Source organism: Microtus oregoni, unplaced genomic scaffold (assembly GCF_018167655.1).
Source record: "Microtus oregoni isolate MIOR12 unplaced genomic scaffold, Mior012 000054F_ref0000373, whole genome shotgun sequence".
Classification (NCBI taxonomy): Eukaryota; Metazoa; Chordata; class Mammalia; order Rodentia; family Cricetidae; genus Microtus; species Microtus oregoni.
This window is the reverse complement of record NW_024543830.1, coordinates 1,697,801-1,725,657: the sequence shown is the minus strand read 5'-3', so window position 1 is coordinate 1,725,657 and position 27,857 is coordinate 1,697,801. Positions and strand designations below refer to the sequence as shown.

Here is a 27,857-nt window from a genome sequence, read left to right as displayed (position 1 = left end):
TTCAGAGCCCAGCAAGGTAAGCTAAGCCAATCTTCTTTTAACGTACCTCAGCGGTTAACACGAGGAGCCGGCTTTAAGGTTAACTGCCCTCAGTTTACAGGCAAAGCACCCCAGACTCTTTTGGTCTAGTGGGGCCAAAAGCCCTACTTATTGACAGGCTTTCAAAAGAGACGGATTTACAATCTGTGATTGAGTCCCTTTCTGCTCATACCGAAGGTCATTCTGATGGCTGTAAATTTACAGCACTCGGTCTCCAGTCATTCATTCATTCTACACATATTTATTAAGACCCAAACATGTGCTGGCCTCTGTTACAGGCGTTTGAGATGAAGTGAACGAAACAAAAGAAAAAGATTTCTGCTGTGGCGGAGCTTATCATAGGGAGACAAAAGGATGAAAATGATTTTTAGAATGATGTAAATTAGATGATAAATATTACAGAGAAAAAGGTTGCAAAATGATCATGGAGGCCAGAAACCCAAGACTGGAGTTCTGGTTCGGGTTGCCGATAAGGCAGGCGAGCAGAAATGCAGGGCGCGCTGACGTCTGGAGACTATGAAGAAATTTTCTGCAGAAAGTGACAGAATGGTATTCCTGCTTAGGCGGAGGGAGATGAAGGGCGGAAAGGGCCGTGGACCGAGATTTGCGTAGAGAAGAGCACGCGGGAGGCGCTTCCCACAGAGCCCAGGGGATGCTCTGGCGCTCAGACACACCGGTCCGCAAAGCCCCGACGCCCCCAAAATGGCCTCTCAGGCCCCTTGGCGCCCCACCAGCCCACGTGACCCCGCCGCCCCTCCCTCCCACCGGGCTGGGGACCCCGGCTCTGGGTTCCCGCGGTGGCTGCCCCGCCCTTTGCGGGAAGCCGACCAATAGGAGGAGGGGTGAGGCGGAGCGGGAGGTGACGGCCAATGGGGGCGGAGCTCCTGGGGAGTAACAGGTTGGTGGGCGGGGGGAGAGGAGGGCGCTCAGATCTCGGAGGGGCTGGGCTGCAGCCGCGCGTGCTGCGCGGGCTGACGGAGCGCGAGCCCCTGCGGGGTGTGTGAGCCCGGGAGCACCGAGCCCGACTCGGGTGAGTGAGCCTGCGGGGAGCGAGGACACCTGTGAGGTGGGTGGGCCCGCAGGAGTATGCCTGAGGGGCGGGGTGGAGGCGCCAGATGCCCGCCTCCTCCTCGGCACAGGTGCTGAGTTTAGGAGGAGGGGCGGTCAGAGTGCGGTGGCAGAACTAAGAGCTTGGCCCCTGCTCCGGTGCCAGAAGTAAGTGACTGGTACCGTGCCAGGTGTGGGGCACCTGAGGGTAAGGTTATTCCCAGGGCATCGAGCGTTTCAGCGCTATGATCTCTGGAGGTCAGGCGCTGGCCCTTGGGGCAGAATTTCTCTTGGAAACCAGCGTCGGGGCGGGAGAGGGTTAGTCGTATTGGAGCGAATGGAAGTGCCGCCGTGGGTTCAGAGACTGCGGTGGCGATATCAGCAGGTGCTGGTGTGGGGGTGACTCACCCCCCCCCCCGCCCCGCCAGTCCTTGCTGGCCTCTGACACGGTCCTCTGGCTTTGGAAGTGCTCTGAAATGTGGTGTCGTTCTCTGACCGTTTGCCCACAGGTGAAAACGGTTGCCAGTAAGACGCTAAGGTCGGGATATGAGGGCACCCCCATCTCCTTGCTAGGTGTGAGATTATTTAAGGTTTTTTCTGCCTTTCTATTCATGCCAGGGAGAATTTTTCCTTCTTCCTCTAGAAAGAACTATGTGTGTTCTCTAAGAGAGGGGCATCAAGAATCATAAATCCCCGGACCCTCAAAATGACTGAAAATGTTTGCTTTTTCGGGGGAGTGGATCGTGAATTGATTGAATACTGGGTTTCACGTAGTCCATGCTGGCCTTGAAGTTGTACTGAGGAGGCTGACCTTGAACTGATTGCAGGCACCGCACAGCGCTGGGGTTACAAGCGTGTGTCACCACACCCACCTATAAGTTGTCTTCTTCCCTGAGGTTGATGTCAACCCTTCCTTTCCAGAGAATATATATTTCTTCCTTTAGTTCTGGATTGGGGGACACTGGCGAGATTTGGGAGTGCAGCTAATTTTCTTGCTGCATTACAGAATCCTCTTGATTCCCTGGAACCCTAGCAGGAGTCCCGATTCCTGATCTATGATAAGTCACTGTAGGCACTAGTGGTGCAGAGAGACAGGCAGAACCCCCTAGGAGCCCAGAAGACTCGGGGAATGCCATCTCCAAATTCCCAGGCCACATGAGAGGTATATACTGGGCCCCAGACAACTTCTGAGGTGAATTTCCTTGCCCTAGGCGGCAGTGGAGGCAAAGTCAACCTTAGTTTGGCCCCTTTGATGCTCTGTCTGAAGACAGTTGCTGTAATTGGGAAATAATTAGCAACCGCTATGTTTGTAGACAAGCTGCTTACATGGTCCAGGGCACCTTCCTTTCCCTGGTATTTGGGAGTATGGATCTGGCTCTGGGGGCTGTCAGCTCAGAGATTTGCCTGATTCTAAGAGGATTCTGGCTTCCTGTGGTTCCCAGGCAGACTTGCCTGCCTTTACCCTCGTGGGAGGGGAGGGGAGAGCCAAGTGCCTGGGAGTTGATGAAGGTAAGTGCAAGACCAGGAATGCAACTTTGGGAGCCAGAGAGGGAGTGGTGGAGGGAGACAAAGTCTTCCTGTCACAAACTGGCCTGTCACCGTGTTCCAGGTGCATCTGTAACTCCTGCCTCCTCCTCCCTCCCCACCTCTGCCTCCGCCTCCAGAGCCTCGGCCCTGGCGGGTAGGCTGGGGAGAGCTCCACTCCTGGCCTCATCCCACCGCTGTGGTGGGGAACTACTCTGGTCTGCTTTGCCCGCTCCCAGGGTAGCCTTCCAGGCCCTCCCTTCCCTTTGCCTCTCAAACCAGTCCAGCCAGTTTGCAAGGGCCCAGTTCTTCATTGTGTTTTTTACCCCCACTGGCCAAGCAGCTCCAGCTTGGCTCTCAGGTTTCTGCTTTTTAGTGGACCTAGCCTGGAGTCCCCTTAGGGGGGTGTTCTGTTTGGGCCTACAAGGAGCCTTCTTATCAATGATAAGTCGCTGAACTTGCCTTTTTAATTTTGACCATTTGTTTGCTTTTTTTTTTTTATTACAACTGAGGTGGTTCTGATCCATGTTCTTTTAGTTCTTCCCCCGTCTGACTGCTGTTATTCAGCATCTAGCATATCGCCTGGCCCTGTGTACGTCAGCCCTTCCTCCACACACCCGAAACCACCCCACCCCCCACTTCCTGCCAGAAGTCCAGGGACCCTGTCACTCCTGGTTGGAAGCCAGCTGCGAATGGCTGGGCCAGAGGTGATGGAATTGGGGCAGGGCAGGCTAATGAGTAACTCAGGGAGAAGTGGCTGTCTGGTACAGGTGTACCGTGCCTTCTCCCTGGGTTCAGACAGGGATGGCAGAGGCAGACAGATGGCGCTGAATTAACTTCTGGCCTGGTATTTTCCCACAGTACAGTTGGTGAGAAATGCCCTGGGCATGTGCCAGGAGAGAGGGAAAAGAGGGTCAGGCATCTGGTGAGAGCACAGGCCCTGGGCTTCGCGTTGTTGGTCGCGATCATTGTTTACCTGCCTAGGGCTTATGCAAGGCCCTGGAGTGCCCTGCTCTCTTGGCCCCACCCCACTGTCCTCTGTAACTGAAGGCGGGTAGGTTTCGGGTTTTCCGTGTTGAATCATTTAGAGCTCTGTTTTCTGACCCACCCTAAAGATCTCTCCGTCCTGGCCCCTGACCCACATGTCCTGGAACTCAGAGTAGTTGAGGGTGGGGGTGTGTCTTTGGAACCTAGGGGAGCACTGGATAGCACCCCTACATTGGCTGGTACCCTGGGCCAAGGGGTGGACACTTTGCTGTGCCTACATGGGAGCTCCTTGTCCAGATCTGCAGATACACTGACAGGGCAGAACTTCATCATGAATAAATCATGTGACTTCTGGGAGCTGGCAGTTTAGGTACATCTATGGGGCAGAGTCCAGACCAGGAAGATGTCTCCTTACTAAGGCACAAGGAATGCTCTGAGACATCCACGGGCATATCTCTCTGCTGCTGGGAGAGTCTGCCTTGGTCAGGACACAGCCTTCAAAGAGTATTCATTTACATTCTCCAAGTTCCAGGCGGAGGGTAGCTGGGAGTCTTGGTCTTTGCCCTGGAGGAGCTCATTATTTAGTGGTAGAGACAGGAACTATTCTCTTCAGTAAGTGTGTGGAGGTAAACTGAGGTAAACATGCTGGGAATATATGTAAATGATGGGATCTCTGCAAGAAACTCTGCTTTTCCTAGCGAGAGAAGCACCGCTATTTCTTTTTCTTTTCGCTATCTGCCAAACTTGGGCATGCTTTTCCATACACACGGGGCTTTCTCTTTTCCTCTGAAGCCCCTTCCCCGTCTGCCATGCAGCTGCTTGTCTGCCTTGTAAGGTTGGTTGCTGACCTCCATTACTAACCTGCCTGCTTTCTTAAATGCATGCCTTTCCCTTGTTCTACTTCTGGCAACTTCTTTGCATTTCCCTCCTCCTGGCATCTGCTGTGATTGACAGTTTGCCTGTCCTATTGCTTTTTCTCAAACTCTTGTTTGTAAGCTTCCTTCTGTGTCCATAAATTCTTATATTGATGAAACTTAAGACTCCCAAAGAAAGAACCTTAATTTCCTCAGCTCCTTAGTAAGTTCAGGAGCAGCCTAGGTAGGCTACATAGACCCTTTCTCAAAAAAAAAGAAAAAAAAAAAGGTAAACATTATAAAATTATTGCATGTGGAGAAAAAAGAAGGCAATCAGCTTGTTTATTATGTATTTTTATTGAGGCAAAGTCTCACTGTGCAGCTGAAGCTGATCTTGAACTCCTGGTAATCCTCTTGTCTCAGACTCACACGTGCTGACTCTAGAGCAATGGTTCTCGAGCTTCTCAATGCTGCAACCCTTTAATGCAGAGCCTCACGCTGTGGGGACAGACAATGAAAGCATTTTCATTGCTACTTCTTAACTGTAATTTTACTACTGCTATAAACCGTAATGTCTTAGGTGACCCCTGTGAAAGGGCCCTTTGACTCCCAAAGGGTCGCCAACCACAGGGTGAGAACCACTTCTCTGGTGCTTCTTTTTCTTGAGTAATGTGGAGAGCTTCTCCCCACTGCACTCACAAACTTAAATATTCTGCGTTAAAAGTGTGTGTGGGCTGTGTCGTGGAGGAGGTGCCTTCCTGTCAGTCACAGCCCCAGGATCCCCAAAGTCAGTCGTTCTCAATAAAGGGTTTCTCCCTCCATTTGGGAAGGTCTAGGATTGCTAAAAATGCCCTCAGTGTCCGGTTCTCCCCATTCCTGTCCCACCTGTATTCTGCTCCTCCTGCCCATCTCCTCCCTTCAGCTGCCCTGGTTTCTGGCTTCCTAGAGCGTCTACTATCTCTGAGAGGGACCTTGCCAAGTTTCCTTGGCCCAGCGCCCCACAGGGCGGTTGGATTGGGTATGATTGTTTTTCTGTCTGGCACACCTGAGGTTCCTCCCTCCAGCTTGGTGCTGGGCTCCAGTAGAGACCAGCAGAAGTGAGGAAGCTGCATTTGTTGTTTAATTTGCTTGGACCAAAACCTCCCTTCCCAGTTCCAGGAACCAGAGCACACCTGGAAGGCATTCCATTTACTGAGGCTATGCTTGGGCAGTGTGGACCAGGAAGTTGGCCTGTGGATAGCCCTGGCTCTGTCCCACAGCTTGCCTGCTCTGGGTCCTTGGGCTGGCACACTGAAACCTATGTGGAAAGGGTGGGAGCGAAGCTCTGTTGGTAGAATGCTGGCCTGGAACAGAAAGCCCTCATCCATCCCAGACTGCCCAGGAGTTCACCCTTGTAATACCAGTGCTCAAGTGGAAACAGAAGGATCAGAATTCAAGGTCATCTTCAGCTGCGTAAAGGGTGTGAGGCCAGCTTTGGACCACGTAAGACACAGTCTCAAAAAAAAAAAAATCTTTTTTAAGTCCTCCCTCCTCTTACTTTTCTGTCTTGGTGTTGTGGATTGAATCCAGATCTCACACATGTTAGAGAAATGCTATACCACTGAGTCACAACCCAGCCCAGAGTCCTTTCTGAGATAGGCACTAGTCTACATGGTATCAAGTTCAGAAGAGACAGGAAACTACACAGGGAAAGTCCAGAGAGTAAACCCGTCTGTGTGTCCAGCCCTCAGGACCTTCACCCCAGACACATCGCTGCTGTCAGTAGCAATTTGTCTTCCTGGAAATGGGTGCCCATTTTGTCATTCTTTATTTTAATAAACTCTGCAGTAGGAGGCTTTTTTCAAGGGGGTGGAAGAATCAGATAAGTAGGTTAGGGGTCTGCCTTTGCGTGGTAGAGACCGCTGGCTATCTGTGCTATCTGTGCTGCATCTTCAAAGTCGTACTAAGCCGCAATCCCCAGGACTGCATAAAGGAAATGAATCATTGTTGGATTTCTGGGTCTCAAAGTATGTTATCTGTTTTATTTTTATTTTTTTTCCTATGTTGAGAAACCTTGTACATACTAGGCAAGCTGTCTATTCACGAACTACCGTCCTAGCTTTTTCAAAGTGGACCACGAGTATTAGCGTCACTTGGGAGAGGTTGCAGTCAGAAACCAGGGATAGACTCCGTATACTGCATTTCTGCTGCTCAGATAAAATATGAGAACTGTTTTTTGTAGAACGCAGTGTTCCCTAAAACTGGCTTTCTACTTCAGGCTCCTCAACTAAAACTGTTTTCTTCATATTCTAGGACCCCTCCTACATGTGGAGCAGGCACACATGATGGCTGATCCTCGGGGCCCTGTAGACCATGGAGTACAAATTCGCTTTATCACAGAGCCAGAGGGTGCTACTGAGGTGGGCACCCTTCGTCGCACTGGGCGTCGTCCTGCTAAGGATGCAAGAGCCAGTACCTATGGGGTCGCTGTGCGCGTGCAGGGCATTGCCGGACAGCCCTTTGTGGTGCTTAACAGTGGAGAGAAAGGCAGCGACTCCTTCGGGGTTCAAATTAAGGGCTCCAACCACCGAGGGTCCCCAGGAGCACTGAGCTCTGATTCAGAACTCCCTGAGAACCCCTACTCTCAAGTCAAGGGGTTTCCCGCCCCTTCTCAGAGCAGCACATCTGATGAGGAGCCCAGGGACCACTGGAACGGAAGACTGCTCCGGTCCCAGTCACAAGCCTCCCTCACAGGGCTTGCTTCGGTGGGTCCTAACAATCGGAGCGCCAGCTTGTTGGAGCTAACCCCTCCAAAGAAGCCCCCGGTTAACACCATTGACACCGCCCCCTTGTCTTCAGTGGACTCACTCATCAACAAGTTTGATAGTCAAACCGGGGGCCAGGTCCGCGGACGCACTGGACGCCGCACGCGGACACTTCCCCACGAACAGCGCAAGCGGAGCCAGAGTCTGGACAGCCGGCTCTCAAGGGATACCCGCGAGGATCGGGACCGCCAGTCCTCCAACCACTGGACCCCTGAGACAAAGTATGACAACCACGTGGACAGCTCAAAGCAGCCGCCTCAGAGCCAGAGCCCTCTCAGCAGCTTTAGCCGGTCCCGGCAGACCCAAGACTGGGTCCTGCAGAGTTTTGAGGAAACGCGGGAGAAAGCACAGGATCCCACCATGGTGCAGGTCAGATGGCATCCCTCCCCACTGCCAACCCCAGCTTTGCATCCGCCCACGAATCCTTTTCTAATTCAGATAGCACAGGGCCAAAAGTCTGCCTTTTGTTCCCCATCTTGTCCACTCAATGTCCACATGCACAGCCTACTTTCATGGTGCAATTCTAAGGAGAATGGAAGCGAGCACAGGGAGTGAGCCGTTCTGCGGCCATCAGCACACAGATATTTGCTAGGTCTAGCACTGTTGATGCAGGCTGCAGGGTATGGGAAGCTCCCCTGCTAGTCTTTCTCCTTTTTAACTCAGGACTGAGTGGGAGACATGTGCCTTCTAGAGCTGTGTGCATTTACAAATCCAGCACATCTGTTGGCGTTAATGACAGATTACTTGTGACACAGGTCACAGCTGGTTACTGAGAAAAGTCTGATGTATAGCAATAGTGCAGAGATCTACCCTGCTTGGGCTTTTTGGGGGAGTGGGCGTTCCTCAGGCCTGAGCAGTGTTGTTCGTCTTCCAACTGCCTGTGCTTCATTTGAACCACATAATACTCTGGCCTGATCTTTTCTCCCTTCTTCTCTTCTTTCTTTCCTTTTTTCCCCCTTCATTTTCCCTCCAGTTCAAATCAACTCCAGACCTTCTCCGAGACCAGCGGGAGACTGCACCAGGCAGTGTGGACCATGTAAAGGCCACCATCTATGGCATCCTCAGGGAGGGGTGAGTGGGGTCCACCTAGTAGTGGGAGCATACACTTCCTTTCTTGTCCCTATGGCTTCTTTTCCCTCCTCTTTCCTGGTCTCTCCTCCCCTCTGTTCACCCTTGCTTTGGTCCTTTTGTCCCCCAGAAGCTCAGAAAGTGAAGTCTCTGTGAGGAGGAAGGTCAGTTTGGTGTTGGAGCAGATGCAGCCTCTGGGGGTGAGTGACCTTTTGGGGTCAGGACTAGCACCTTGAGGGCCTCCAGGGATCTGGATGTGGGCTTACTTTCCACCTGCTTGTTCCCCCATACCTCTGGCAGATGGTTTCTCCTGCTTCTACGAAGGCCCTGGCAGGGCAGAATGAACTTACCCGAAAAGTGGAGGAGCTCCAGAAGAAGCTGGATGAAGAGGTGAAGGTAAGGCAGTGCAGTGGGAGGAGTGAAGGACCACAGGGAAGGTGATGTCCAGGGATGAGCTAGACTGGAGGGGAGGGGCATCTTACTGAGTATGAGTATCCTTGTTTGGGCCTCGTACTCACAGAGATCTTCCTCGCTCTGCTGGACTCATGCCCAGCTAGGCTGGCTCTTCTGAGTGGTCCTGTCTGTATTATGTGAGACAATAAGTTGGTATCCTAGTCCCAGCAAGGCCTTTGACGTTCTCTGAGACTTCATGGGTGGGGAGCATGTAGGAGATCTAACTACTTCCTTTTCATTATCCCTTGGTGTCCATGTCTGGGGTCTGCTATTGACTGCTCAGAGGAAGCTTGAGAAACTTGCTATTGTTCTCTCTCCAGGGGTGTAACTCAGCTGATAGAATGCTCACTTTGCACGCACCGAGTGTCCCAGGTTCAATCCCTAGTACTGAACACAATCAGTTGTGGTGGTACCTGTAAGCCCAACACTCAGGAAGTAGAGGCAGGAGGATCAGGAGTTCAGGGTCCTCTCTGGCTGTTTATCAGGTTTGAAGTCAGACTGGGTCACATGAAACCATGTCTCAAAAACAGAAAAGGTCAGGCGGTGGTGGCGCACGCCTTTAATCCCAGCATTTGGGAGGCAGAGGCAGGTGGATCTCTGTGAGTTCGAGGCCAGCCTGCTCTACAGAGCGAGTTCCAGGACAGGCTCCAAAGCCACACACAGAAACCCTGTCTCAAAAAGCAAAAACAAACAAACAAAAAACCCAAAACTGCTTACATCCTATGTGTCTCGAGTCGTCTTTTTCTCATCATACTTACGATGGTGACGATAATGTCATTTATCGAATGTAATTTTTATGGCAGATACTGCTCTGGGTAAATACATAATCATTACAGTGACTGTGCAAAGAAAAGTATGTCGGAGGATCTTCTCTGAGAAATCTGAAGATGAGGCGGTTAGGGGACTTGCTGTGGCAGTGAGTTGCAGAGAAGGGTGAGATGATGAAGCCACTCTCCTCTAAAACATATGGACACTTTTTTTTACTTTTCTTTTTAGGATTGGAGGACAGGGTCCCAAAAGGACTGGCTCTGAACTTACTACGTTAGCCAAGAATGACCGAGAACTTCTTATTTTATTTTTTTGTTTGTTTTTCTGAAACAGGGTTTCTCTATATAGCCCTGGCCATCCTGCAACTCACTCGGTAGATCAAGATGGCCTCAAATTTACAGATATCACCTGTGTGCTGGGATTAAAGGCATGCACACCACCGCCGCCCAGCCAACCCTCTTGCCCCTACTTCCTAAATTTGGGATTCAGATGTCCATCACCATAAACTAGGCACAGTTTATGCCTTGCTGGAGATGGAACCCAGGGATTGTGTATGTTAGGCAGGCACTCTACCACGCCCCTCCCCCCCACCCCTCCCCAACCCCCGGCCCGGCCCGGCCCCAGCCCCATTATAAATGCTACTTCCAGTATTGCCCTGTACATAGTTAGGAGCTCAGCTCCTGTTGGTTTGCAATCCCCTTGTTAAGGAGAAATCGGTGCAGATTAATGGTTATGTGGAATCAAACTTAATGGATTCCAACTTTGATTCTAGTAATTGTTGGCTGTGTAACTAATCTCAGTTAAGTTCTTCAAGTATTCAAATCCCATTTCCTGATCACTAAGTGAAGATAATAATATACTCTTTATTTGTTGCAAAACAGATCACTCCAAAACTTAACAGCCTAAAACAAGCATTTCTCAGTGTCTGAGGCCTGAGAATCAGGAATCAACTTCACTGAGTAATTCTGACTCATGGCTGTTATTACTAGAACACTTAGGAGACTTTTTTTTGAGACAAGATTTCATTCTAACCCTAAGTGCCTGGAATTCACTGTGTAGTTCAGGCTAGCCTTGAAGTTCCTGCTTCTGCCTCCCAAGTGTCAGGATTATAGGCATGTGCTGCCATTTGGAGCTATTCCGGATCTGTCTACAAGCTTTTCCTGTTCTCCATTTCTTTCCCAGAAGCGGCAGAAGCTGGAACCATCCAGGGTTGGGCTAGAGAGGCAGCTGGAGGAGAAGGCAGAGGAGTGTAACCGACTGCAGGAGCTGCTGGAGAGGAAGAAAGGGGAGGCGCAGCAGAGCGCCAAGGAGTGAGTGCCACTGGGGGAGCACTGGGGTCAGCTTCAAGGCCTGGGCTGGGCCTAGAGCTCCTTCCTCAGGGTCTGTAGGAGGCAGATGCGAAGGGGGCGGAGACTGTTTTCTTTCTCCCTTTCTGGGTATTGGCGATAGCGCATGATCTGGAGATGGGCTCGTGGGCATGCCTGAGGTTCTGAGTTTGTCAAATGGCCTTAAAAACATCAGCTACCTTACAGGGTCACTGTGAGGATTTACTCACTAGTGTAGCGGATGTCTTCTGTCTGTGACCGATGTTGTCTATGTGACAGGCTCTGGTGTAGGCTCCTGAGGAACATCAGTGAGCTGTGCAGGCAGGGCCCTCCTCTCCAGAATCTTCGCTCCAGAGACAGGGAACAGAGGGTAGAGAAGTGGAGTGTGTGTGTGTGCATGCGTAAACTGTAGCTCTTGACGGCGCGAGTGCTGCAGACTCGCTCACCAAGGAGCAGGTCTCAGTTTTCATTGAAGTAGTTGGGAATAAATGTTCATTAAGATTTGAACAGGTCCTTTAATCCCAGCACTCGGGAGGCAGAGGCAGGCGGATCTCTGTGAGTTCGAGGCCAGCCTGGTCTACAAAGAGAGTTCCAGGACAGGCTCCAAAGCTACAGAGAAACCCTGTCTCGAAAAACCAAAAAAAAAAAAAAAAAAAAGATTTGAACAAGGGAGCTGGGCAGTTGTGGCACACACCTTTAATCCCAGCGTGTGGGGGACAGAGGCAGGCGGATCTTTCAGTTCAAGGCCAGCCTGGTCTACAGAGTGACTTATAGGACAGCCAGGACTGTTTGTTACACAGAGAAACTCTATCTCAAAGAACCAAAACAAAAAAAGAAAAAGAAAACAAGAGGTTTGAGCAAGGGCCTGGAGATGGCTCAGCTGGTAAAGGTGTTTACCACAGAACTGGAGGACCTGAATTTCGTCCCTAGGACACACAGGTTGGAAAGAGAGAAATGACTCCTGCAAGTTGTCGTCTGGCTACCTCTCAGACGTTTCCCTCACACATATATACACAGTAAATAAATAAAAATATAATAAAGGGAAAAAAATTTGAATAGGAACACGGTGTAGTTTATTGGTGAAATGCTTGCCCAATTTGACAAGGTCCTTCTATTCCATCATAGCAAAACCAAATGTGCAAAAAATAGAGATTTAAAGGAAGTTTAAATGGATGGATGGATGGTAAGCCAGCAACTGCAGAGCATAGTATCCATGCTATCATCTCTTGATAGGCTTCAGAACATGAAGCTCCTCCTGGGCCAGGAAGAAGGATTACGGCATGGGCTGGAGACCCAGGTGAAGGAGCTACAGATCAAACTGAAGCAGGGCCAGAGTCCTGAGCCTGCAAAGGAGATTCTCGTAAAGGTAGGAAGGTGTGTGTGTGTGTGTGTGTGTGTGTGTGTTAGCCTCGGTCCCTGCAGCATCCCCAGGTCTGCTCATCCACTGTTTGAAGTGCGGAAAGCAGGCAGGTGTTCACCAGTGCTCTTCAGTGTGCTTTCAGGCACACTCAAAGGTGGTGTGAGGTTAGAGACCAGATGACAGCTCTGCTTTAGACTCCAGGCAGTTTAGAGGGCAAAAAGCACCTAATACTATACTAATACAAAGTATAGTTTCTTTCTTTTTTGGAGGTGGGACTTTATGAAGTTGTCCATTCTGGTTTTCAGCTTGTGATTCTTCTGCCTTTGTCTTCTAGATACTGGGGTTAGAAGCATATGCCATCCTGTCAAGATCTCATAAGTATTTTTGGCTAAGTGGTTGAGTTTTTTGTTTTTGTTTTTGTTTGGTTTTTCCTAGACAAGGTTTCTCTGTAGCTTTGGAACCTGTCCTGGAACTAGCTCTTGTAGACCAGGCTGGCCTCGAACTCACAGAGATCCACCTGCCTCTGCCTCTCAAGTGCTGGGATTAAAGGTGTGCACCACTGCTGCCCGGCAAGTTTTTTTTTTTTTTTTTAAGGATTTATTTATTTTGTATATAGTGTTCTATCTGCTTGTACCTTTGAAGGCCAGAAGAGGGCTCCAGATCTCATTACAAATGGTTGTGAGCCACCATGTGGTTGCTAGGAATTGAACTCAGGACCTCTGGAAAAGCAGACAGTGCTCTTAACCGCTGAGCCTTCTCTCCAGTCTCGTGGTTGAGTTTTTAATAGACAGAATGAATCCTAACATGGTCCCCCGCCCGAGCTTCCACCTTCCCTTTCTCCAGGACTTGTTAGAGACCCGGGAACTTCTGGAAGAGGTCTTAGAGGGAAAACAACGAGTTGAGGACCAGCTAAGGATGAGGGAACGGGAGCTGACAGCCCTGAAGGGGGCCCTGAAGGAGGAGGTAGCCTCCCATGACCAGGAAGTGGAACATGTCCGGCTGCAATACCAGAGAGACACGGAGCAGCTTCGCCGGAGCATGCAAGATGCGACCCAGGCATGTGACAAGAACTGGGCCTGGGAGAGGACGACACTGCCAGGGAATGGGGCTGCCTTATTCGTGTATTTTTGAACTTTTCATGGTTGTAGTTAGGGACCTTCCTAAAGGACACATGAGATGGTTAGGAAACCTACCAGAGCAGAGAGGAGTTACAGGCTAGAAATAGCATAAGGATGTGTGGCCAAATCCATGGGGAAATACTGGAGGGGGGGGCTTCCTGCAGATCACAGGGAGGCTGACTGTCACTTCTTAGCTTCACACGGCCAGGGGTCACACTGTCACTCTGTGATGCTCTCTGGGCCTCAGCTTCCTCTTCTACCTTTACGTGAAGGTATCTTGGGTGCCCATTTGCCTCCTTCCGTAGGACCATGCTGCATTGGAAGCTGAGAGGCAGAAGATGTCTTCCCTGGTCCGGGAGCTGCAAAGGGAGCTGGAGGAGACCTCAGAGGAGACAGGTCATTGGCAGAGTATGTTCCAGAAAAACAAGGAGGAGCTGAGAGCCACCAAGCAGGAGTAAGATAAGACCTTCCTGCTTTTCTCGGGGGCATTTAACCTGACTCTTTACCCCACTGCCTTTCCCTCCCACGGGGCTCTCCCATATACTCTTTCCAAAGCTGGCATTTTCCAGATCTATTCCTTGAGAGTGGTGCCTGTGGCAATGGCCTCCAGAGGGCTGTTCCCTTTGTCCTTTTAATCTCCCCACGTGGGAAGTCTCACCTTGATCTTCTATTCTTTGTTTCTAACCTTGCTGGGCTCAGACTTCTGCAGCTGCGGATGGAGAAGGAGGAGATGGAAGAGGAACTTGGGGAGAAGATGGAGATCTTACAGAGGGACTTGGAGCAGGCCCGGGCTGGTACAAGAGATACTCACCAGGTTGAGGAGCTCAAAAAGGTACTTGGACCTGGGGCCTGACTGCAGGTCGGGATGACTCCTGCCTCACTGATGCACCTCTGCCCGGGCTAGTGGGGCTGTGTCCAGGAGTGGGGTTTTCAGGCTTCATCCTAGCAGCTCAGTTTTGGCTGTCCAGTTCTTCAGGACTGGTCTCCTCGTTGGCTATAGAGTTTCCTAAAGAAAAAGACTATCAGCAGCCAGGTTGGGGTATAGGCAGAAGCTGCTGGCTACCTTTTAGAAGACATCATAGGAAGCTAAATACATGTGGATTTGTAAAACTCCAGGGTCATTTTTGCAGGCTCAGAGCCTTAATTTGGTTAGCACTTCAAAAACTGCTCTTCCAGGAAGGAATTCATTAACTACGTGACAAAGCAAATGTTTTGTTAGAATGTCTGCTTATTAGTTTACCTTGAGAAATATAATCCCTGGGCTGGAATGCTGGGTCAGCCTGGCTGGCTGACCTTTGGAAACCAAAGTGTAATCCGAAGGCTATTTGGTAAAGCAGAGTCTGGACATGGAACTTAGGGGGCCCAGTGTTTGATTGCATCTCCCAGTTTCCCAAGCCACAGTCTTGCTGGCAGGACAGTGATACACACTTCCCTTTGATCTTCTTTAGAAAGTCAGTCCTTTTTTCATGCATGGATATGGTCCATAAAAGGGTCATGAGAAAGTCATAAAATTTAAACCCAGTTTCATACTCTTGGTATTGTAGTATATGAAGGATAAGAAAAACAGTTAATAGGCCAGGTGGTGGCTCACCTTTAATCCCAGCACTGGGGAGGCAGAGGCAGGTAGACCTCTATGAGTTCGAGGTCAGCCTGATCTACATATTGAGAGTTCCAGGACAGTCAGGGCTCCAGAGACTCTGCCTCAAATCTTCCCTCCAAAAAGACCCCCCCCTGGGGGGGAGGGCTGGAGAAATGACTCAGAGGTTAAGATCACTGCCTACTCTTCCAAAGGTCCCGAGTTCAATTCCCAGCAACCACATGGTGGCTCACAACCATCTGTAATGGGGTCTGGTGCTCTCTTATGGCCTGCAGGCATACACACAGACAGAATATTGTATACGTAATAAATAAGTAAATAAATATTTAAAAAACCTCCAAAAAAAAAACCAAATAAAAACAAACAACAAACCAAACAAAAGAGTACAGTTAATTATTTGGGGATGACATTTGTGAAGTTACAGATACCGAGGAGAGTCTGAAACCTATGGCTGTATCAGCTGTCGTGGCCGCTTGACAGTTCTCCAGATGATCTCATTCATTATTATGCCTCAAAGAGGAGGTAATTTTATCTAGTATTTAATAAAAATATGAGTTAGGGTAGCAGACTAACCAAGTCCAGCACAAACCAGATAGCAGCTGTGTTCCCTTTTCTTTGCGATGAGTTTCGTTAGTGTGTACACTAGAGTACTGCATGCTCTGCCCGTCAGTCTTGCCTAGCTAGTTATAAATTTCAAAAGTGCCTAGAGGGAACCATAATTGATATTTTACCTCCTTTTTAAAAGAAATTTAAGATGCAATAGTATTTATTCTTTCACATTTTTGGTATATTTTTTTTAGATGGCCAGTCCTGTTTTAGTCATGAGTTCATTCTTCCTCCTCATAGTTTCTCAGTGTTATATCTTTTTATTTTATTTTTTTAATATTTATTTATTTATTTATTTATTTATTTTCAGGGTTTCTCTGTGGTTTTAGAGCCTGTCCTGGAACTAGCTCTTGTAGACCAGGCTGGTCTCGAACTCACAGAGATATGCCTGCCTCTGCCTCCCAAGTGCTGGGATTAAAGGCGTGCGCCACCACCGCCCGGCCTATTATTTATTTTTTTTATTTTGATTAGCAGATGGTCTTTTATTGAAATATTTTCTCTTGCTCCTTCTTAACTTGCTGGGCATTCCACTGCACCACTGTTGATGTCATCAACGATGTCTTGAGGGTGGCGGGGTCCACATTGCAGCCTATAAACTGTGCAGAACCCAGGATTGCTTTAATAGTTCCAGAAAGTTCTGCTGACCATCTTGTTGAAAGTGCTTAATGTTCTTCTGCCTCTTTCTGTCTCTTGATGGCTCCTTGAGGGCTTTGATGATCAGGCCAGAGGGCACCACCTCAGTCTGGACCTGTCTGTCCTGGATGGTCCGTTTCACCGTAATCCTCAGACCTTTCCAGTCACTGGTTTCCTTGGCAATGCCATCACCACCTTTTTTTGGAGACAGACCCAGGGGGCCTATCTTGGGGGCCAGGGCAGATATAGCGCCGACCTCACTTCTGGTGTACCACAAGTACATGACTTTGATCTCCTTAGGGTCAAACTTGTCAGCATGGTGGAGGTGGCCGGTGTAAGATAAACCCGGATTACGGACGATTGAAGAAAGTTGCACCATAGCCTCTTCCGAATTGAAAGCTGAAAAGTGTGTTATATCTTATGTGCTATAAAATTCCTCTGTTTATACACATGGTCACACTATGTAGACTTTGCTGGCCTTGAACTCACAGAGATCTGCTTGCTTCTGCTTTCCTCTTGCCGGGATTAATGCACCACCACATTTGGCCCCAAATTTCTCCTAGTCAACAGTTCGGCAGTTTTTAGTATATTCATTGTACTGCGAAGCCATTACCATTACCTAGTTACAGAATATTTTAACCTCCCCCAAAGCATCCCATGCTCCTTAGCAGCCATTCTCTCCATGCCCCGATGGCCTTTTCTCTCCAGATTTGTATAAGCTGGATATTTCATATCATTGCAATTCTGTTACTTGTAGCTTTTGATTTCTGGCCTTCATCTTTTTCATCTGGTGTAATTTTTTTCAAGATTCAACTGTGTGGTACCAAGTGCCTTCATCTTTTTGTTTGTTTACGTGATACTAGGTTTTAGAGATAGGGTCTCACATAGTCCAGGCTTGTCTGGAACTTACTATGTACAGCAAGGGTGCCTCGAACGCGTGAGTTTTCTGGCTCTGCCTTCTGTGTGTTGGATTATAGGTGTGCACCACCACATCTGGCTTTACCCAGCTTTACGGCTGTACAATGTCCTATTCTTGATTTTGTGTATTTTGTTCATTTTCCAAATTTAGGAAATTCTGTGCTTGACACAGTGACTGATCTTGCTATGAGTATTTATGAACAAATTTTTGTGAGAACTGTCAGTTTCATGTGCATGTCACTAAGAACAAGCTTGCTTTGTCCTGTGCTCAGCGTTTGTGAATCTGAATTCTTCTCTCAAGCGGCTTAGCATGTATACTCCTTTCCATGATGTACGAGAGTCCTATTTTCTTAGCTGTCCTCGCTGTTTTCGTTCCCTTAGGAGCTGAGACGCACCCAGGGGGAACTTAAAGAGCTCCAGGCAGAGCGGCAGAGCCAGGAGGTCGTTGTGCGACAGCGGGACCAGGAATTAGAGAAGCAGCTGGCAGTGCTGAGGGCCGAGGCTGATCGAGGCCGAGACCTGGAACAACAGAACTTCCAGCTACAAAAGACCCTGCAGCAACTGCGGCAGGACTGTGAAGAGGCGTCTAAGGCAAGGGGAGTGGGCCCAGGGCTCAGAGGTGGAGGCTGAGGGGTCAGGAGGGCTGAGAAACCAGAGCCTGCAAAGCTACCTGTGATGGGTATGTACTGAGCTGTTCTGGAGGCTCGTGCGTGTGGTGAATAGCAGATTATGGCAGGGGAGGCTGCATCTACGTAGGGGTAGGGTTATGAGGAGTCCCTGGCTGGGGCTCCCCCTCTATGCCTGGCTCTTGTGAGCTTCTGGTGGGTGCTTAGGTGGCCCGTTTTCCTGGATAGGCATGTTTACCCACCTGAGCCCCACGGTCTGAGCCAGTTCTCCCACTGTCCGCAGGCTAAGCTGGCGTCAGAGGCAGAGGCCATGGTGCTGGGGCAGCGTCGGGCAACAGTGGAAACTACACTCCGGGAGACCCAAGAGGAAAACGATGAGTTCCGAAGGCGCATCCTGGGTCTGGAGCAGCAGCTGAAGGAGGCCCGAGGCCTGGCGGAGGGTGGGGAAGCAGCGGAGGCACGACTTCGGGACAAAGTGCGCCGACTGGAGGTAAGCACTCGGTCTCCTGGACCGCCCTGCACCATACCGTCAAGCCTTTTTCAGTACTCAGCCATTGGTTTTAGTGTGCCAGCATGCCCTGGGCTCCCCTTCTCAGTGTGCGGCCTTCATGGGCTGCTCCATTGCCCACACCTGTTTGTTTCCTGAAGCGACTTGGTGGTTTCAGACTTTGCACTGATATTTTTGTCTCCTGCCTCCCTTCCCTTTGCTTGTTCTGTGCTTTGATTTTTTTTGCTCGTTCCTCCAGCCTGTTTGCACTGCCTGCTCTTTGTTGTTTTTGAGACTGGGTCTCGCTATATGGCCCCACCTGGCCTGGAACTCACTATGTAGACCAGGCTGGCCTCAAACTCAGAGAGGTCTGCCTGCTTTCTCCTCACAAGCTCTGGGGTTAGAGGTGTGCCACCACAGCCAGCACTATCTTTTTCATTAGTAACTCCCCAACTTTCCCCTCCTCCTGCCTAAGTTTTGCCTTCTCTCAGCCCAACCGTCCCCTCTTCACAGGTAGAGAAACAGCAGCTAGAGGAGGCTTTGAATGCTGCCCAGGAGGAGGAGGGGAGCCTGGCAGCTGCCAAGCGGGCTCTGGAGGTCCGGCTGGAAGAGGCCCAGCGGGGGCTGGCACGCCTTGGGCAGGAACAGCAAGCACTGAACCGGGCCCTAGAGGAAGAGGGGAGGCAGCGGGAGGCTCTCCGGAAGAGCAAGGCAGAGCTGGAGGAGCAAAAGCGTTTGTTGAACAAGACTGTGGACAGACTCAACAAAGAGGTAAACACAGGTTGCCTGGACCCGTAGGAAAAGGCGTTAAGCCTGCAGAAACTAGCCCTGGAAGTGGGTAGGTTGTGTGACGTTCATTTTCCTCAAGAGAGGATTGGGCCAAATCTTCCTTTTTTTTTTTTTTTTTTTTTAAAAAAAAAGCTTATATTTAAAAAGCTTATATTATTATCTTGTTCTATTTTTTGAGAAAGGGTCTTTCTGTGTAACCCTGGCTGTCCTGGAAGTTACTATGTGGACCAGGCTGGCCTTGAACCCACAGAGATCCACCTGCCTCTGCCACCCAAGTGCTGGGATTAAGAGTGTGTGCCACCATACTTGACGCTTACTGTTATTTTAAAATTGGGTTTATATACCTGTGTCTATGTCAGGGTTTATCTTTGTGCATGTGAGTGCAGTACCCAAGGAGGTCAGAAGAGGGCAAGTCTCCATTGTGGGTGCCAGAAACTGAACTCAGATCCTCTGGAAGATCAGTGTTATTTTAACTGAGCCATCTCTCATCCCTTTTTATTTTTTTTTTTATTTTTTTATTTATATTTTATTTTTTTGTTTTTTTTTTAAATATTTATTTATTATGTATACAATATTCTATGTGTATGCCTGAAGGCCAGAAGAGGGCGCCAGACTTCTTTACAGATGGTTGTGAGCCACTATGTGGTTGCTGGGAATTGAACTCAGGACCTTTTGGAAGAGCAGGCAATGCTCTTAACCACTGAGCCATCTCTCCAGCCCTATATTTTATTTTTTTTTATGGTTTTTCGAGACAGGGTTTCTCTGTAGCTTTGGTGCCTGTCCTGGAACTAGCTCTTGTAGACCAGGCTGGCCTCGAACTCACAGAGATCCGCCTGCCTCTGCCTCCCGAGTGCTGGGATTAAAGGCGTGCGCCACCACCGCCTGGCTTTTTTTTTTCTTTTTCTTTTTTTTTTGAGACAGATCTCATGTAGCTAAAACTAGGATTGAACTGTATAGTTGTGTGCTACCATGCCCAGCCCCAATGTGATATCCCACTTACATATCAGTGGTTTTGCCCTGGGGTCTTCATTCTTGGAGTTTCCTTTAGAAGTCTCAAAGACCTAAGCATAAGAGTCATCTTATTTTTTATTTAAATTGTGGGGAGAGGAAGAAGCAAGTGAAATAAAGAAATCAAATTACTTCTGCTGGTAAGGTTCTTCCTCACAATCTTATTTTTACAAAGCAAGGTCAACTATTAGCAATGTCAACTGAGAAAAACAAACATTTTATTTTCTCTGAAAATAGTACTTAAGGGCTTGTCATAGTTCAGTAGGCAGAGTTTCTTTTTTAGTGGTATATCTTATAACCATGTCCCAGCAAGTTTGCAGAAACATGGTCATTGAAGGGTTACTTAGTATCAACCACTATTATAAGTATTAACAATGTAGGTACTGTTGTTATCCCATCTTTTTTTAAAAAATAATTTATTTACTTTTGTTTTATTTGCATTGCTGTTTTGCCCACATGTGTGTCTGTGTGAGGGTGCCAGATCTTGGAGTTACAGACATTTGTGAGCTGCCACGTGGGTGCTGGGAATTGAACCCGAGTCCTGGAAGAGCAGCCAGTGCTCTAACCACTGAGTCATCGCTCCAGCCCTGCTATCCCATCTTATAGATGAGAAAATGAGACCCGAGATAAGTGATAAAGCTATGGTCTATCCAGACATTTGTTTTTTGTTTTTAATTTTTTATTTTATGTGCATTCACGTTTTGCCTGCATGTTTGCCTGTATGAGAACAGAACTGGAACCGGAGTTATAGACAGCAGTGAGCTGCCCTGTGGGTGCTGGGAACTGAACCTGGGTCCCCTGGAGGGGCAGGCAGTGCTCTTAACCACTGAGGCATCTCTTCAGTCCCTTGTTCAGACATTTGAACACTCACCATACGAGGGATGTAGACCAGGAAAGCTGGAGAGGGCTGCCTGGCAGAGAGGAAGCTCTTAGGAGACTTCTGGGAGCTGGGACTGCACACAGGAGAGAACATTTGGTGTAGAGGTGCGGTGTGAGTAAACACTTTCCCCTGCATTTTAGCTGGAGCAGATTGGGGATGACTCCAAGCTAGCCCTGCAGCAGCTCCAGTCCCAGATGGAAGATTACAAGGAAAAGGCCCGGAGGGAAGTAGCTGATGCCCAGCGCCAGGCCAAGGATTGGGCCAGTGAGGCTGAAAAGAATTCAGGGGGGCTGAGCCGGCTTCAGGATGAGGTAGGAGCCTAAGTGACAGAAAAGTGTCCTTGGTTTGAAGGTCACTGCCCCTCAGTGAGTGCTGGGACTCAGACTTGGGTATAACCACTGGAGTGGGGGGGGGGGGTTGTTCACATGATGACAGACAGAAGGGGATGCCGCACATCAGAGTCACCTGGGAAGGTTTTTAAAAATCTTGAAATTTTTTTTTTTGCTTTTGTTTGGTTGGTTGTTTTTGTTTTTGTTTATTTGTTTGGTTTTCAAGACAGGGTTTCTCCGTATAGCTCTGACTGTCCTGGAACTCAGTCTGTAGACCAGGCTGGCCTTAAACTCACAGAGATCCGCCTGCCTCTGCCTCCCTAATGTCGGGATTAAAGGTGTGTAAGGTGTGTGCCACCACCACTTGTCCAAGATTTTTAAAAATGTTAATGTCTCAATATAATTTTTTATTACTTAGGTCATAATCTGGGACCTAGGATTTTTTTTTTTTTTTTTTTTTTTGAGATAGGGTCTCACCATGGCTAGCCTCACACTCACAGAGATCTGTTTGTCTGTCTCCTAAGTGCTAAAGGATTTAAGGCATGCACTACCATGCCTGACAGGATTGGTAACTTTTTTGTTTTTGTCTATTTTCTGTTTTTTTGAGATAGGGTTTCTCTGTAGGACAGTCCTGGCTGCCCTGGAACTTGCTTTGTAGACCAGGCTGGCCTCAAACTCCTGCTTCTGCCTCCCCAGTGCTGGCAGACTGGTGGTTTTTAAAACCTCTTTAAATAGGCACAGTTGTGCCTACTCCCCAGTAAAACTCCCAAGTGATTCCCATTTGTGCAGTGAGTTTTAAGGCAATGAGGAAAGTGAACTAGAAGTGATTGTTTCTCACCATGAGCTGGCAGCTCAGGGCAAGCGCTTTGCCACCAAGCTGTGGTCCCAGCCTGGCGCTAAAGAATGTCCGTGGTGGAGTATTTCTTCCCATGGGCAGACCGCTCCCACCTTCTACCCCTACATTTCAACTAGGCTGAGCTGTTGTGTATTGTCTTTGGACCCAGCTGCAAAGGCTGCGGCAGGCCCTGCAGACAGCCCAGGCTGAGCGGGACACAGCCCGGCTGGACAAAGAGCTGCTGGCCCAGCGACTGCAGGGGCTGGAGCAGGAGGCCGAGAACAAGAAGCGCACCCAGGATGACAAGACTCGACAACTGAAGAGCCTCGAGGTACAGGCACAGACAGGCTGGGTGGGGAGAGAGGGTGGTTTGGGGCTAGCGCGATGAATTTTGAGCAGGAAAAGGAGCCAATGTTTCCGGAGCCTTTTTCTGTGTAGATAATAAAACTCAAGAAGTTTTTTTTTAAGCTATGAACTAAATGTAGATGTTGAGAAATTTATAGATGTCATGTAAAAAAATTGGATTTCTGTCATGTTTTGCATTTGGACAGTGTTAGCATGACCCTCTTAGACCTGAGTTCTGCATGTCACTAGCTAGCTGGAGTTGAGCATGGCTTTCCTCCCTTAGAGTGAATGGTAGCCTCCAGTTTGCTGTGCTTGTGTAAGAATAATAGCAACAAGCATATAATGCACTGTGGGCGTGGCACGTAAGACTCATCCTCAGAATCTCCCTGGGAGGTAGATGGTCTCCATTTCACAGATAAGGAGACCTGAGGTGCAGAGATAAGTCACTTTCCAGTGCAGTAGGTCCTGCACCAGAACGTGGGAGGTCTGGTGTCCAGGCCTAGGAGGCTGACCCGAATCCATGCTCTTACTTCTGTATGGTACTGCTGGGCCGCCTAAATTTCCCCACACTTTGGGAATGCTGCTTCTGAGGGTTTCCATCCTGGCCTCCGCTGGGGAACAGGAGCTTTAGTTTTTCTCTAGCGTTCGCCTTCCTGGTCAGCAGAGGGCGCTGGCTCCGTGGTGGTTTTGAGCAAGCAGGAGCAAGCGGAAGGTTTCTGGAATGTGCAAGGGGAAAAATCTGTGGAACTGAAGTTTTGATGGGGGTCTTGATCTGCGTTTGGTGTCCGAGGGCCCAAAATTTGGTACAGACTTGACCTTTTATCCTTCTGCTTCAGGAGAAAGTCTCACGGCTGGAGGCAGAGTTAGATGAAGAAAAGAACACGGTGGAACTGTTAACCGAGCGTGTGAACCGTGGCCGTGACCAGGTGACTACTCCCCACCGTAACACCCCAGCTCTCAAAGATAGCTCTGCTCTCCTTTCATAACCTGGGGGTTCTGGCAAGGCATCTGCTTCAGGCCTTCAGGCTCTCTGCTTGGGAAGAGGCAGACAGGAAGCCAAGAATTGGAGTCTGCGGAAAGCCCTGGTGGTCCAGGCTGCGCTGACCCTAGTGAGGACTATTTCAATTCAGGAGTCCTGGTTGTGGGATTTTGGGAGCCTTCTTTAAATTGTTCCTCCCATTTGAACAGTTAAAACCTCTTCTTTTAACCTGACACCCATCATGTCACTTTTTTGTTTGTTTTTGTTGTTTTTTGAGACAGGGTCTTTATATAGTCTGGCTGGCCTTGGAACATGCTCTGTAGCCCAGGCTGGCCTCAAACTCACAGAGATCCACCTTCCTATGCCTCCTGAGTGTTGGGATTAAAGGTGTGCGCCACCACGCACGCTTCCAAACATCACTTTAATCTATAGTATCCCACTGTTCCCCTCCATAAAACCCCTATCAATATCATAATGCAAATGCGTTCAGTCCAATTTTAAAAGTTCCTGTAGTCTTCCAGTTCCGATACTGTTCAGAAGTCCAAAGTTCAAAATCTGTTCTGAGACTCAAAGCAGTGTTTTAATTGTAAGCTCTGCACCCACATCCAGCGTCCAGGGCTCCTGGTGACATCATTTGACTCTACTGGTCTTGGACAGTCCTTGCCCCGCAGCTTTGCTGCTTGTAGCATGCATAGCCTCTCTCTTCTCCCATCAGCTCCTCTCGGCGCCTGTATCTTCCCATTGCAAATGTCCCGCATTCCCGGTGCCTGAGACATCTTAGGTTCTCCAGTGCAATTCAGACTTCACTTTCACAGATTCTGCAGTAGCCTTTTGGGAACCGCTTGCAGGAAACTGATTTTCTGGGATACAATCCAATGTGATGAGGAAGGGGCAATGACAGGTAGCTTCATGTATGATGTATGATGGCCTTTTCTAATCTAGTTAGGCCATTGAGAATAGGGTGCTGGGAATTCTAGGAGGAGAGTACTTAATTGCCTGAGAATTTGAGGGACTCGGGGTTCAGAGAGTGTCTTCCAGGGATCTGGTTCTGTTGACTTACTTTGCAGGTTTAGCTGTGATCTTCCCCGAGTCTAATTCTCCCTCATCTCTAACAGGTGGATCAGCTGAGGACTGAGCTCATGCAGGAGAGGTCTGCTCGGCAGGACTTGGAGTGTGACAAAATCTCCTTGGAGAGACAGGTGAGAAGGAGTCTGGGGATAGACTCAGGAGGCCAGACAGAGGACCATCCGGAATGCTAACCATGGGATCTTCCCATCTCTCTCAGAACAAGGACTTGAAGACCCGCTTGGCCAGCTCCGAAGGCTTCCAGAAACCCAGCGCCAGCTTCTCTCAGCTTGAGTCCCAGTATCAACTGTTACAAGAGCGGCTGCAAGCTGAGGAGAGGTGATACGAACCTGTCAGTCATCCCTCTCCCCGCCCCTTGCTCCTGATCTAGAGCAGAGTTGTGGAAATTCTGGGATGGGAATGACCCCTGGGTCTTTGGGACTTCCCTAGAATCCTCCCGACCAGCTGGTGAGGCTCTGTAACAGGAAAGTCCTCGGAGGTGGTCAGTGCTAAGTAAAGGCTTCCTTAGAGATGGGAAAGCTAGAGACCGCGCTTTCCTGTTCTTTCTTAGAGAGAAGACAGTTCTGCAGTCCACCAATCGAAAACTAGAACGGAGAGTTAAAGAGCTCTCTATTCAGATCGATGATGAGCGGCAGCATGTCAACGACCAGAAAGACCAGGTGAGGGCACGGCACCTGTGGACAGCAGCCACAGGGGTGAGGGACGGCACCTGTGGACAGCAGCCACAGGGGTGAGGGATGGCACCTGTGGACAGCAGCCACAGGGGTGAGGGATGGCACCTGTGGACAGCAGCCACAGGGGTGAGGGATGGCACCTGTGGACAGCAGCCACAGGGGTGAACGACCAGAAAGACCAGGTGAGGGCACGGCACCCTGTGGACACGCAGCCACAGGGGTAAGGGCCTGGCACCCTGTGGACACGCAGCCACAGGGGTGAGCGCATGGCACCCTGTGGACAAGCAGCCACAGGGAAATACGTTAGGTGCTCTCTTGAAGGCCACTGTCCCCATAAGTCTTCTGCATTTAGAATTAGCTTGTGTTAGGACAGAGATTAGTTTGAGAGGTCTAGCCTAGGGTAGTTATAGCCTTTGTATTGCGTGTGCTAGTTTCTCTAAGGGTTATATGTCATGAATTCACCGAATCCCCAAATAACCTTTGGGTTGTGCTTGTGTGTAGGTGTATGTGTGTATTCATGTGCACAAATGTGCACGTGTGTGGAGGCTGGAGGACAACCATGGGTGTTGTTCATCGGTCCACCTTCCATCTTTTTCTTTCTTGAAACAAAATCTATCACTGGTCTGGAACTTGCCAAATAGGTTAGGCTGGCTGGCTAGTGTGTCCTAGGGAGATTACATGACAATCTATTTCCTTTATTGGCTGAACTGTCTCCTTAGCTCCCTAACCTGCCTCTCAACAATTCCCTGAGGCTAGAGGATTTACATAAAGTCACAGCATGGGTGAGGGGGATTGTCCCTTGTCAGAACATTGCAGGGGAGGTTCCAGCCCTTGGAGTAAGCTTTCCTAAAGTGAGGACACCCTGTCCTGTTTAGCTAAGCCTGAAGGTGAAGGCTTTGAAGCGGCAGGTGGATGAAGCCGAAGAGGAAATTGAGCGGCTGGACGGCCTGAGGAAGAAGGCACAGCGTGAGCTGGAGGAACAGCATGAAGTCAATGAACAGCTCCAGGCCCGGATCAAAGCCTTGGAAAAGGAAGCCTGGTATGGCCACCTTTCTGTACCTTGCTCTGCACCATGCTCATGGGGGGTAGGGAATGGACCCTTCCAAGCCGGATAAGAAGAACTATGTAGTTCTTTATCCCTGCCTAGAAGGTAGACTAGTCAGGTCTTAGTATCTTAGCTCCCATCATTCCCTTTGTCTCCCTAGATCCCTGGTGAGGAGGGGACCGTGTGCTAGCTTTAGGTCTTAGGGTGGAAGGGTGATGGTCTCAGTCCTGCCCCTTCTCTCTCTGACTCAGGCGGAAAGCTTCCCGCTCAGCTGCTGAGGCGGCCCTCAAACAAGAGGGGCTGAGCTCTGATGAGGAATTTGACAGCGTCTACGACCCCTCATCCATTGCATCCCTGCTCACAGAGAGCAACCTGCAGACCAGCTCCTGTTAGCGCATGCTCTGTTAAGGACCATACGGGCTTGAAGCCTGTCTCAGCCACCCCTGCTCTGCTTTGCTCTGTCCTGCCTGCCTGAGTCATTTGTTTTTTTCTATGGGTGACCTGATTCAGACTTAAGACTGGGAGGGGTCAGAGTAAGGGTGATAAAACATTAGCAATGAGCTGGTGGTGGGCTTGTCCCTGCCTCTGGAAGAGTGGCTAGGCCTGCTGAGCCCTTCATGTAGGTTCTGACCTCTCTGTCATCTCCCGTACAGCGGGACTAATGGCCAACATATCCACTGAGGGGGACTGCAGAGGACAGGGAGGGATGGATATTGCCATGTATGTAAAGCTTTATTTCTTTAATATTTAACCATATGGCTCAGGGAAATACCCAATGTTCTGCTCCCTGGATCCCTGCAACCTTTATTCCTCCCACTCTGGAGCAGGGGAGGGAGCATTATGGGTAATGGACATGCAGGTGTGGCTCTACCCACTTTGGATACTTTTTGCACAGTCATGGACCCACGAGTAGTCCCTAGCATCTCTTCAGTCGCAATGGTTTTGTTCTCTCCACGTCACTGGGTCCAGGGGACCTGTCGTCTCTCCGTCTTTACCATCCCGGCCTTGCTGCTTTACTCTCAGTGCCTTAGCAGTGTGAGATGGGGATGCTGCCCTTGCCTTTCCTAAGCCTGTACTCATACCTCTCCAGAGACCAGCCTTTCCTCGCTGGGGCCAGCCTGTCCTTCCCCACAGGCTGCTCTGCCAGCCAGCTCCCGGGAGAAGGGCTTCCGAAGCCTGGGTAAGGTGGTGGGGACTGGTTCTCCTCAGGGTTCCATCTTCCTTCTCGCCCACCCCCTGTCTGGGAACCACAGGACTGTTTACACAGGTCCTAAAAGCAAACATCTAGTCTCTGTGGCCTCCTAGTGGCTTCTCTGACCAGATGTCCCCAGCCTCCATGGGAACCAACAGATCTTTGCTTTTCTCAGGAAGTGAGATTCCTGATTCAGATCTTTGCCTGGGGTTAGAAGATGACTCCCAGTAGAGATGGGAAGGGGCACTGGAGAATGTATTCCTGAGTTCTGGGGTGTGCCAAGCTCTGGTGGGTGAAGGTAATGGATGGGGATGGTTCACCTCTTATTTCCAAAGTAAGTTCTGTTCTCATCAATCACTTGTAATTTCATGAATTAAAAAAAAAATCCTGCAAATCAGATTGTCTTGGTTTATTTTAAATTAAATATTTAAATGGCATATCTATACTGAAATTCCTGTCTTTATTTTCCTGGCTAATTTGG

The 27,857-nt window shown here is 49.4% G+C and overlaps 1 protein-coding gene and 1 pseudogene across 4 annotated transcripts; one reads left to right on the top strand and one right to left on the bottom strand.

The window, feature by feature from the left end:
* On the top strand, positions 1-27,813 carry LOC121437751 (cingulin-like). 4 transcript variants are annotated; one of them, XM_041637829.1, is made up of 21 exons: positions 1-16; positions 6,744-7,624; positions 8,229-8,326; positions 8,454-8,523; positions 8,624-8,719; positions 10,727-10,854; positions 12,103-12,235; positions 13,073-13,285; positions 13,653-13,801; positions 14,047-14,179; positions 17,483-17,692; positions 18,011-18,217; positions 18,728-18,985; positions 21,032-21,202; positions 22,225-22,386; positions 23,237-23,326; positions 24,495-24,578; positions 24,665-24,783; positions 25,016-25,124; positions 26,015-26,178; positions 26,436-27,813. In XM_041637829.1, exons 2-21 carry the CDS (start codon positions 6,773-6,775, stop codon positions 26,575-26,577), a joined length of 3,588 nt encoding a protein of 1,195 aa, XP_041493763.1. In that variant the 5' UTR covers positions 1-16; positions 6,744-6,772; the 3' UTR covers positions 26,578-27,813. The 4 variants fall into 4 exon arrangements, with proteins under 4 accessions (XP_041493763.1, XP_041493760.1, XP_041493761.1 ...); XM_041637826.1 differs by lacking the exon at positions 1-16 and adding an exon at positions 947-1,069; XM_041637827.1 differs by lacking the exon at positions 1-16 and adding an exon at positions 1,203-1,254.
* LOC121437990 lies at positions 16,061-16,970 on the bottom strand (annotated as a pseudogene).
* Positions 27,814-27,857: the final 44 nt, after the last annotated feature.